Source organism: Mandrillus leucophaeus, unplaced genomic scaffold (assembly GCF_000951045.1).
Source record: "Mandrillus leucophaeus isolate KB7577 unplaced genomic scaffold, Mleu.le_1.0 Scaffold444, whole genome shotgun sequence".
In the NCBI taxonomy this organism is placed as follows: Eukaryota; Metazoa; Chordata; class Mammalia; order Primates; family Cercopithecidae; genus Mandrillus; species Mandrillus leucophaeus.
In genome coordinates, this window is record NW_012104743.1 from 1511871 (window position 1) to 1524928 (window position 13058).

General features: G+C 34.1%; 1 protein-coding gene across 3 annotated transcripts in view; it reads right to left on the minus strand.

Moving 5' to 3' along the window:
- OXR1 (oxidation resistance 1) overlaps nt 1–13058 on the minus strand; it is a 397473-nt gene that overhangs the window by 45725 nt on the left and 338690 nt on the right. For all 3 annotated transcript variants that reach the window (XM_011994177.1, XM_011994176.1, XM_011994175.1), the window contains exons 7-8: nt 4863–5047; nt 764–1527 (exon numbers count right to left, since the gene is read on the minus strand). In XM_011994177.1, coding sequence (XP_011849567.1) covers nt 764–1527; nt 4863–5047 — 949 coding nt within the window. The remainder of the gene's footprint in view (nt 1–763; nt 1528–4862; nt 5048–13058) is intronic.

Consider the following 13058-nt stretch of genomic DNA (forward strand, 5'->3'; position numbering starts at 1 on the left):
GTATTACAGCAAAACAAAAATCTTTGAATTTAAAAAATGAAAGTTCACATGTAAATTGGATTAATCTGGGATAAACATTCTAATAGAATTAATATCAGAAATGTTAGCTAAGTTAGTTGTTATACCCCATTTAACCCATAATGTATTAACAGAAGCACAGTATATTAGAAATACAAGACTGAAAATAGTATAATTTTCAGAAGTAAACAGTACCAGAAAACTGAAAGATAAAATAGTGTTTTTATTTGTCCTGAGTGCAGGTTTTTAAAAGAGAGTAATTAGATAATGATGATGAAACTTCTCGATATGTGAAAGAATTCTATAAATACATTTTTATGTTTAACTGTACTTTTATAAAGATGGGATTACAACTTTGGCAATTAAAATGTTATATATGAAAAAAGACATTTTTAATGGTAACATACCAAAACTTTTTAAAAGAAAATGGAGTGATCAAAGGTATTATACAGCTTTTGTGCACTTTCTCAAGAAATAAATTGTTTAACGACAGGATATAGTGAGCCAAGAATGTTTAAACATCGTGGGTAGCAATGATGCTCATTATGTGTACGATCCACCTGTGGATAAGAAAAGACAGCAGACACTGGAGACTGTATATACTTGTCCCCAGAGAATCACCAGTCAAGGGTCACTCGCTTATCCTTCAGGTTGGCCTAAGGTACCGTGGCTTTTGAGTCAGTGAGGAAAGACGGAGATACCATAGAATCGGATGAACTAACTTTATTTACTCTATAACACTTACTTTCTATGTGTCCATCAGCAGATGTAATTTTATGCTTAGCTTCTTTTTGTGACACTTGTTGAATATTTTCCCTTTGCTGTTTAGTTTGTTGCATAGTATGGGTTTTCCAAAGTTTGCGTAGCTCTTCTACCTCTGTCTCTGAGTCCCGATTTTGCTCCTTTCCTTGTTTCCCTTTAACAGTTTGCTTTTGTTTAAATTCTGCTGTTTCCCCACAAGGCATATTTTCTTTTTTACTCTCTTCTTGGTGTAGAGAATTCTCACGAAGAAAAAAATCCTGGTCAGAATTACCTTTTATATTTGTACTGTCTTCTTTAGGGCCTGATATTCCTTGAAAGTTATCTGCAACCTGATCTCCTTCCTTAATGGCCATTTCAAGATTATTTAAATCAGTTTTATGACATAAAGTCCCAACTTCATTTGTAGAATGTTCAGTATCAGATCTTGAGTGACCAGGAGTACCAGTAGATTCTGATTTGACTGTCAGACTTTCTACTTCAGTCTGATGGACAGTTTGCACAGATTCTGATGACGCACCAGAAGATTTATCTTGTTGCAGTTCATCTGAAGATACAAGCTCCTCTCGTATAGGGGAAAGTTCTGATTCTGTGAACACATCTTCAGAAAGAGACTCCTCAGTGCTCCTAGGAGCAGTGCTGGCACTATCATTACCTGCATCTCGGATTCTTGAGTCTATTTCCTCAGTGTTACTTCCTGTCATTTTCTTTGAATGGCAGAAGTCCCTTCCTGATAGCTGATCTATTTCTCTGTCATTAAACAAAATTAAAAATAATTAGACTTTTAAAACTGTGGTATTTTATTTTCCACACACTGAACACTGAATTAATATCACTAAAAAGGCTTTTTAACAAAGGGTTGCACGTATCTCCAGAGAATATAAAAAATCTGATTTATTCAATATGACCAAATAATTAAGTTTACAGACCAAGTAATTCTATAAATCAAGTAATGAAGCCAAACTTTTACATCAATTGCTTAATATTTGGGAAATATCAAAGTAAGATTTCCTTGCAAGTAATCTACTTGAAGGGAATTTGATGACATAAGTCCTGGGTAAAGCTATAATTCTAAATTAAAATTTATTCACTGATGGAATATGGAAAATAAACTTAGAGAAATGTTTAATTAAAATTTTAAATCTCCCAATAAAGTAAAATAAACTGATTTCCACACACACACACACACACACACAGAGTGCTTATTTACATTCAAATGGAGCTTAAACTAAAATATATGGCTCAAATGTAAGGCTTAAAACCAATCTGAATAGAACTCAAACAAAAGTATTTAGAGAAAATCTTCACGCTAACAAGTATACTCTTTAACACCTCTAAGAGAACTTGTTCAGGTAAAAAGTTTATATATTAGAAAAATGAATAGTTCATAACTGGGTCTAAACTTTCAGATTTAATAACATTTGTATGTGTAAACACTAATGTTCAAAAGTTAAGTTCTGGAAAGAGGGAGTGTAAACCTCTATACCACGCAATGTAAGTTGGTAATTTAAAATGATGGTTACAAGAAGTTTGTGATAAATGAAAATTATATGCGCTCTTAACGAAAAAAGTATTAACATTTATATCTATATCTATATCTATATCTATATCTATATCTATATATCGTTTGAGAACCATGTAAAATATGCTGAATAGGTAAGATTGGAAAGTAAGTCAACACAAAAATAATTGGCTATCTCTGAATGGTGAAGCTGGGTAACTCTTTTTCTCTTGTTCCGTTTTTTGGTATTTTCCAATTTTTTTGTAACAAGTATGCATAACTTCTACAACTAGGATGGATACATTTTTTAAGTATTAATTAGTTGAAGTCAATATCTCTGCTGCCTTTGTATCTGATTCATTTTAAAAAACACAAAAATCTAGTTTGTTATTAAATATACAATAGTGTCATCTACTGGTGATGCACTCAAACTGCACCTATAGGGTGTTGGAACGGGCTAAAGTTTTGAGAAATTTTATCTGCACATTAAAAAAATTAGAAGACCCTTAGGTAAGAGATAAGTATAACAAACATGACAGGATATATATTTAGAAAAGTGCTATACTCTTCAGATTTAATATGCTGAAAGGCTATAAACATTTATGCCAATGATGTTGCTACTGTTGAATGTAATACCGTAATACCTTTGAAATCAACCTCCCAAGGAGTATAAGACAGAAGAAAAGCAATCAAATCTTATACCTCATTTTTGCCATACATTTGTTTTATTTATCTAATTTTGTGCCAAATATTGTTTTTAATCAATCCATAAGGCAGAATTTAAAGATATTTCTTTTTGAAGAAATATCTTTAAACATTTAAATCCAGGTGACACTTTCCAGGTGACGATGAATGATAAAACAGTGATTTGAAAGGGAAGAGCTATACAGCATCCTTGTAGAATAGTGACAGATTGTTCGGAATAAGAGAACCCCAAAGTACCATATTGCAAATGGAAAAGGACAAAGCCAGGCACTGTGGCTCACACCTATAATCCCAGCACTTTGGCAGGCCTAGGCCAGCGTATCACTTGAGGTCAGGAGTTCGAGACCAACCTGGCCAACATGATGAAACCCTGTCTCTACTAAAAATACAAAAATTAGCCAGATGTGGTGGCAGGTGTCTATATTCTCAGCTACTCGGAAGACTAAGGCAGGAGAACTGCCTGAACCCAGGAGGAGGATGTTGCAGATGGTGCTACTGCATTCCAGACTGGGTGATACAGCGAGACTCCATCTCAAAAAAAAAAAAAAGAAAGAAAAAGAAAAAGAAAGAAAACGAGGTCAACAGAAAAATAATCTCACCAATGACTCTCTCTCTCTCTCTCTCTATATATATATATACACACACACACATATATGTATATCTATATATGTATCTCCTTCCTCTTCTCTGAATCTAATCCTTCACTCTTTTACCTTTGTCTCATCCCATTATCCACTCCCACAATAATCCTTATTTGCTGAAACTGGCCTTGGATGATGATCTACAAATATAACTAATACAGAGGATACTAACACCTTCTAGGAATTATCTGCAACTCTAAATATTAGTCTACCATGTCAAAATAGTATCTGTTGGGTGGGAGGTAAAGTGGAGACTTTTTGAGCAAATGATTTTATTCTGTCATAGATATTCTACCAATTCATTTAGTCTTCCTCAGAAACAAAAATAATTTGTTCCTTTTTTCCTTTGTAAGTTGCTCTGCCCCACAAGGGTTAATTTTAAAACAGTTATCATTCCTGCGGGTTAACACAGGTATATAAATATCAGTATCAGTTAAAGTGAAGACAATTTTAAAATGTTGGTAGTCATGTATGAAGGAATGAGGAGGTTATTTCCTAGTACATGTCAACTTCCTTCCTTGCTACTTCTCCTTCCTTTCTTTGTATACCTTTTATCTTTTTCTCCTTTTATTTCCCATTCCTATTTTTCTTTCTGCCCATTACTTTGGACAAGCATATTACTTTCAAAAGCTGTGTCCACACTGTAGTCTCACAGCTATCTTAACATATCACACAAATCCTCTGATCAGTATATTCCAAAGTTAACTCTTTATATTTGAGCAAGTTGTGGGTTTTCTTCCCTGTACTTTACACTATATTTTACACTGGGAGAGAAGATTGCAAACATATAAATCAATTAAAAAAAAAAAAAGCTGTCTTGCCCACAGCAATGTCAGGTCTTTGCTCATGTGGCCTCTCCCAAATCACACCTCTTCAGTCACTTCCAAGGGAAATTTGAAAACTACCCCGACAGTGATTATTCACAGGGGTAATTTAGAATACTGAAAGCTGTGTCTGAATAAAAAGGGCTGGTAAACGCTGAATTAAATGGGCACTATAGGTTGCTTTTCAAATATCTGGTTCTCTGACCACATACACAAATACAAACCTAAGATAATTCCTAACTATCCCAGGTGCAAATTAAGAATAATCTTCTCAATAATGCATATATTTTTGTTTCATTATTGACAAAATAAAAGGCAGCTATAAGAAAACTAATAAAAATAGTTAAGGTATTAGACAAGGATCAACTATCTAGATACAATAAAGTTGCAAAGGAATATAAATGTCACTCTTACATGGGTAAGGATTCCTTTATTTTGCTATCCAAAATTTCTTTGTACATTGCAGCTGACATCACCTCTTCCATTGGACACATGATGCCATATTCCTCACAGCCATTCTCTTGAACCAAAGGGTCAGTTTTATGTGGATCAAACATTATATTATTTGGTGTAACTAGCAGCACACCACTGACTGTGCCCTAAGGTGAAAAAAGAAAGTAACATTTAATCCTCAAGGTTGGTATTTCAAAAATTATCTAGCCATTTTTACTAATTTTCTTCTGATGTTAGGCCATATATAAAAATAGTACACTCAGGAACTGTGGCATTCTCATGAAAGCATTTTTACTAAAACCCAAGTTTTCCCAGTAAATTCTCCTCTTTAGGAGAGGTAGAATATCATATTCCCCCAAAGACAATCAAGTAAGGAAATAAAATTTGCAAACTGAGTAAAATACTGAGTTACCTCATATCAGAAAGGTAACCTCAGTAAGGTAAGAAGGGACTATAAAGTTATGCAAGGCATGTGCCACCTTTTATGTTAATCTGCATACTGCTTCCTGTGTTATTCCCTCACTACAAGTATCAAATACAGTGTCATGTATACAGTGCAGACTCAATAAATAATGTTGATAATCCAATCCATTATATTATAAAAGGAAAAGAGTGTAATATCTTTAAAACATATCTTTAAAAAATGTGTTTCCACTTGACTCTGCTACTACCTAGATTTGTGACCTTGGGCAAGGAGTCTCTGGGCTTATTTCTTCATCTGTAAAATTACGTAGATTATATGACATCTAAAGTACATAGTGTACATATACTTTAAACTCACCATGAAAAGCTATAAACTTTTAAATATATTTATATAAATAGTGATACAGGGCAGGCACGGTGGCTTACGCCTGTAATCCCAGCACTCTGGGAGGCTGAGGTGGGTGGATCACTTGAGGCCAGGACTTCCAGACCAGCCTGGCCAACATGGTGAAACCTCGTCTCTATTAAAAACCACAAACTAGCTGGGCCTGGTGGTATGTGCCTGTAATCCCAGCTACTTGGGAGGCTTAGGCATGCAAATCGCTTGAACCCGTGAGGCAGAGGTTGTAGTCAGCTGAAATCACACCACGGCACTCCAGCCTGGGCAACAGAGTGAGACTCCATCTCAAAAAAAATAAAATAAAATAAATAAATAAATAAAATAGTGATACAAATCTTAAAAGTTCAACCTTCCTATTTTATAAATGAGCAAACTAGGGTCCACAGGCAGCTGATCACATTAACATGAATATTTACTGAATACTTCATATGTATCATGCATGTATATATGCATATTACTTATCTGATCTTCACAATCACAGCTCTGAGATGGGGAAAACCATTTCCATTTTACTGATGGAGAAACTAATGCTGAGAAACACCCAGAAACTAGTCCTAAACAGCTAGGATTTGAAGTCCAGGTAGTTCATGTTTTATGCTACATATAATTCCTCTGTATCCAAGTCACAAACTATAATCACTCCAAAGGCACAACGTTCCTTAATTTCATTTTCAAATTTTCAGTCCACTATATATCCTGCAACTGTAAAAATGAAGAGCCAGAAATAATTTTAAAAATAAACTAAATAGCTTCTCATCCAAGTAAAAATTCAAATCCTGATTGATTTGGCATCACACCCTCCTCCCAAGTCCATATTCAATTCTGTGAATTTACCTGGTTTAACTTTAAGAATACAAAAATTAAGTTATGGCAGATATTGCTTTTAAAAATGATCAAATAAAAAGTAAATCTACAGAAAATGGTCATCCAATCACAAGTGAAAAAAAGCTACCGCAGATGTTCAAGATCATATACAGTTAATGCATACAATATTGGAGAGAAGAGTATACGTGTGTGTGTGCAGTTTGGTGAGGGAGAAGGAATCAATATGAAACTCTGAATAGCACCTCATTTAGTTGAAGACATGGACCACCTAAATAAGAAGTAACTTTATATAAACTACAGCCTATTTCTCTTTCAATTAATATTTTAATGAGATCCATACACATCAGTTTGTATTCCTGGGTCACGTACCAACTCAAGTCAATGAGAGATGGTAAAGTACATTGTAGAGAACATTTACATTGTCAGGGATAATCCAAGATGTAGATAATCAAGGATACAGTATATTTGATGTTAAAAAAAACAACAACAACTTTAAAGGTTTCTGATCTTTCATAACTTCCTCTCTCCCATCTTCTGTAAACTTATTTGAGAAAGAAAACCAAGCAGTCAGCTAGAAATAAAAAAAAATCAAGCTCTAAATCCTCTGAAAGACTTCAGGTTACTCTTCATTTCATAAATTTCACCTTTGCATTAGTTTTAACCGATTATTTGGTTCACTAGCATAACACTACATTTTGTCTTGTCTTTTAGGAAGATTTTCACAAAGTCAGTGATAACCAGCTATGTATGACAGAAAAGGCCCAGTATACTGATGATGCTTCTAATTCTCTATATACCTTAATACTACAATCCTAGTACTGTAACTACACAAGTCATTTGAAAAGCATCTCAAAACCATGCTTCTACTTTTTGGATTAGAAAGGGTTTGAAGTCCTACCCACTAGACAGATCAATCTGCTAATGTTACTTTCCAGGAATCTCCCTTATGTGCTATTACTAAAAAGACACACTGATATATTCTTTAGGTTTCCTTCCCTCTGCTACACGCTCAAAGTTCCCATACAGCTGGGGCTTTCTGCGGTAATCTGTCAGATGTCATTCTCCATAAATCAAGAGTTGGCCAAGAGAAGCATTTCTTCAACATAAAATTCATGAAAATGTCTTGAAAAAGCAGATTCTCAAATTCATTTGATCAAGTTGAAAATCATAAACTCATACTAAAGCACTCCCATCTCATTACTTTTAAAATATTTCATAACTCCTACATATTATCCGCATTATATTAACACTATTATGAGCAAGACGTTTTCAATTAAAGTATCTACTTAATCCACATGACCTTCAGAAACTTTAAGCACAGATTATTCTTTTGTATTAACAACTTCCATTTCCTTATGTGCAACTACCTGACTAATCTTCTAAGGATAAATTATTTCTATTAGAAAATTAAGTAAAAAAAAAATAAAGTCTATCTGCAAAAGAAAAATTACCACTTACATTACAATATTTCTGCAAATACTAAGAGATAAAATCATTATAATTGAGAATCCATCCTAGCAAAGAGAAAAGCTTGTACTGATATTTTTTCAGTCTTACATCCACAATAACTTAACCATTATAGTTATTGTTCATAAGTTTCCATAATTTTACATAAATAACCTTTACTATAATCAACTTGTAGGAAGATGAAAAAAGAAAAAAAACTTCCATGAGAAAGCACCACTTTCTGCTTCTCTCCTACTGTACAGCAGAATACACAGAGCCAGCCTACAAGGGATTACGTCCCAAAGACACCAGGCTGCAGATCACTCCGAATCCTGCCAATGACCTTTGCTTTGATTCTTAAATAAAATTTTTGTTCAGATATCAAATGAACTTCTGCTTCTAGCCAAGAACTAATGCTGCCTAAAACTACAACACACACACACACATACACACACACCACGTACACAAAATACGTGATATAATTGTTTTCAGACACTGGAATGCTAGGCAACGATACCTGAATAAGGAGAAACATGTAAGATCAGCTCTTTGATTACCCAAGCATACTGAGTGGAGAAAGTTTCCAGTTCACAGGCAGAGAAAAAACAAGCAAAACAACAAACCAACCCAGAAATGAGCACTGTCCAGTGAGAAAGCTTTAGAGGTCTACAAAGGGTTCCCTTCCAGCTTTGAACTGAGTACTGATTACCACCTACATGTATAGCAGCTATCGAAGGATAAGAGGAGAGTACTTAAAAAGAGCAGAAGAAACGACACTCAGTGTCCCCACAGTAAGAATAGTTTGTGTTCTCACTAAACATTAAAGCAAAAAAATCTTGTATTTACAAAGCCTCAGAATACTTACAAGTGTATTGTCTTAGTAAGGAGAAAAATTAGCTACAGACTGAAGGCTGTTATCGTCTTAACAAAACTTATGAACAAGCCATTACCAAGTGATCATCAAAGAAAAAAAAGCCACAATAGGATCAAGAAATAACGGTGCCACAGATAAAAAGTACAAAATATATATAGGAATACAAAAATATTCAGTATCCAATTACACAAAATTCACGATGTCTGGTAGCCAATCAAAAATTACCAGGCATGTAAATAAACAGAAAAAAATGAACCACATTAAAGAGAAAAATCAATAAAAGCAAACAGATACAGAAGTAACGGAGATGGAAGAACTGGTACAAAAAAACACATTAAAACAATTATTAAAACCATATTCAACAATACAGATTATACACAGTATGGATATGGAAAATACAAGAGACCCAGTATGAACTTACAGGGAGAAAAACTACAATGTGTGAGATGAAATATGCTGGATAGGATTAAGAGTAGATTAGCCATGGCAGAAAAAATATTGGTGAATTTAAAAATAAGCAATTAAAATTATCCAAAATGAAAAGAGAGGAAAAAAATGAATGGAGTAAGAGGGAGCTGTGAGACCCAATGTCAAGCAGCCTAAAGTATGCAGAATTGGAGTTCACAAAGAAGAGGAAAGAGAGGATGGGAGACAAAAAATATTTGAAGAAATCTGGCCATTTTCCAAATTTGGCATGAACTATAAACCTACAGAACAAAGCTAAAGGAATCCTCAGCAAAACAAATACAAAAAATATACTAAGGCACATCCTAATAAAATTGCTCAAAATCAGTGACAAATAGAACATTTTAAGTGCAACCAAAGATAGACACATTTTTTAACAGAACACCAAACATAAAATAATGCAAGACTTCACTTTAGAAAAACGCGAACCAGAAAACAGTGGAGTAAATTTTTAAAGTTCTGAAAATAAATAAAACCTCATCAACTGAAAATTCTGTCTAGTGAAAATATCTTTCGAAAATGAAGAAGATATCTGGGTAGAAAATAAGCATATAAGAAGATGCTCTATTATATGCCATTAGAGAATTTATAATTAACACAGTGAGATACTACTACTACAGATCTAATAGAATGGCTGAAGTCTAAAACACTGAAAACATCAAATGTTGGTGAGGCTGTGGAACAGGGATTCCCATTGCTTACTGGATACAAAATAGCACAGGTCCTTTGGAGGAGAGTTCATCAGTTTTTTACTAAGCTAACAATGGTCTTACCATACCATCCAGCAATCATGATCCTTGATATTTTACCTGAGATGAAAACTTACCACACAAAACCTGCACATGAATGTTCAGAGTAGTTTTATTTACAAGTGCCAAAACTTAAGAGTAATCAAGATGTCCTTTAATAGGGGAATGGAGAAACTACAGTACATCCACTCAGTGGAATATTCAGTAGTAACAGCAAAAAGAATTAAGCTGTCAAGCTGCAAAAGACATGGAAGAACCTCAAACACACACTGCTAAGTGAAAGAAGCCAAGATTAATTCATTCAGTCATACTCTATGATTCCAACTATATGACACTCTAAAAAAAGGCAAAACTATAGAGACAGTAAGAAGATCATTAATTACCAGGAGTTCAGGGAAAGACAGGGAAAGAGGGATGAATAAGTGGTACATAGAGGATTTTTAGCCCAATGAAACTAATCTGGTAATACCGTAATGATAGATAAATGTCATTATACATTTGTTATAGCCCATAGAATGTACAACATGAGAGAATCTTATGGGCTTTCCTTGGTGCCTGAATATTGGTTCATTGATTGAAACAAATATAGCACACAAGAGCAAGATGTTAATAAGGGAAACCGGGGAAAGGCGGAGAGTGTAAATACAAATTCTAGCTTCTGCCCAATTCTTCCGTCCACTCAAAATTGCTCTAAAAATGAAAGTATATTAATTTAAAAAAATTCAATGGACCAAAAAAAGATAAAATGGCATAAAATTTAGAAGTTAGGGGTCCTTTTTTATAAACACACATATAATTTTGAAAATATACATAAACATGCTACGCGCGGTGGCTTACGCTTGTAATCCTAGCACTTTGGGAGGCTGAGGCAGGTGGATCATGAGGTCAGGAGTTCGAGACCAGCCTGGCCAACATGGTGAAACCCCCCTCTCTACTAAAAAAATACAAAAATTAGCCAGACGTGGTGGTGCGCACCTGTAGTCCTAGCTACTCAGGAGGCTGAGGCAGGAGAACTGCTTGAACCCGGGAGGTGGATGTTGCAGTGAGCTGAGATCGGGCCACTGCACTCCACCCTGGGCAACAGAGTGAGACTCTGTCTCGGAAAAAAAAAAAAAAAGAAAGAAAGAAAAGAAAATATACATAAACATGATAGTAACATTTAATAAAAGATGGAAAAATATAGACTTTCTCAAGGCAAATAAACACTGAAAGAATTTATCACTAGGTGACCTACACGATAAGAAATTTAGAAGTCCTTAAATAAAAGGAAAAATGATACAAATGGAAATCTGCATCTACAAAAAGGACTGACAAGTGTAAGGAATAAGTGGATAAATATAATAGACTTTACCCTTATTTTAAAAATTATTTTAAATTAACTTTTAAAGCAAAAATAATAACAATGTATTGTGGTGTTTATAACATGTAGAAATAAGAGGGGTTACAATAAGAACACAGAGGTTTGAAGGGGGAAATAAAAGTATACTGTTAAAGGTGTGTGTACTATATGAAAAGTGGCATATACGCTATAATGCTACTTAAAGTGAGAAAGTGACATATTAAAGATATATATTATAAACTCTAAACAGCCACTAATAGGACAGTGTTACAGCTAATAAGTCAACAAAGGAGATAACATAAAACTATTTTTAAAAACTCAATGTGAAAGAAAGCAGAAAGACAGAATAAACAAAAAACTAATAGCAAGATGGTAGAGTTAAATCTAACCATATAAATAATCACGCTAAATGAAAAGGGAAAGATTATCTAAAGAAGTGAGATCCAACTACATGCTAACTACAAGAAACTCACTTTCTAAAGTCACAGGCTATGAATAAAAGAATGGAAAAAGATAAACCATGTTAATACTTATCAAAAGGAAGCTAAAGTGACTATATTAGTAAACATCAAAGTAGATTTCATTGCAAAGAGTATTACCAAGAATAAAGAATGTCTTTCATAATGACAATCAAGTCAATTAATCAAGACAACACAAGAATCCTAAACATTTTTAAGCCTAGTAACAGTTTCAAAATACATTAAAAAAAAAAAACTGATAGAACTGAAAGGCAAAAACAGATAAATTCACAATAACAGTGAGATAGTTCAAAATTCTTCTATCAATAACTGATATACAGAAAATCCAGAAATACAGGACACTATCACTCAATTTTATTTGATTGACATTTGTGGAATATTTCATCCAACAACATATTCTTTTAAAGTGCACACATTTATTAAAATATATGATATTCTAGACCATAAAACAGGTCTTAATAATTTAAGCCTTCAAATAGTAGTATATTCTCTGATCACACAGAATCAAATTAGAAATTAGTAAAAGAAAGTTATCTAGAAAAATAAAACACTCTCAAATGGGTCAAAGAAGAAATCAAGAGAAAATATTTTAAAGAAAATGAAAATGAAAACACAACATTTAAAACAATATTTAGGGCGAAATGCATACCACTAAATGCTCATTATGTGTTTCAAATACTCATAAATTTATGAATTATGACTATAAAGACACAGTTCTCATGTGTGACTTCTAAAGATACTATCATGTAATAGACATTTTTTGAGCAAAACCTGGAGTTTATTTTCCAACTCTATTACTTTACTATATTCTCTTTTCAGATTAGAAGTTTTTCTTTAGAAAAGCAACAAAGTGAAGTAGATAAAATAGATTCTGGGCTGGGCGCGATGGCTCACATCTGTAATCCCAGCACATTGGGAGGCTGAAACGAGTGGATCATCTGAGGTTAGGAGTTTGAGACCAGCTTGGCCAACATGGTGAAACCCTGTCTCTACTAAAAACATAAAAAATTAGCTGGATGTGGTGGTGGGTGCTTATAATCCCAGCTACTCAGGAGGCTGAGGCAGGAGAATTGCTTGAACCCAGGAGGCGGAGGTGGCAGTGAGCCGAGATCACGCCACTGCGCTCCAGCCTGGGCAATAAGAGCGAAACTTCGTCT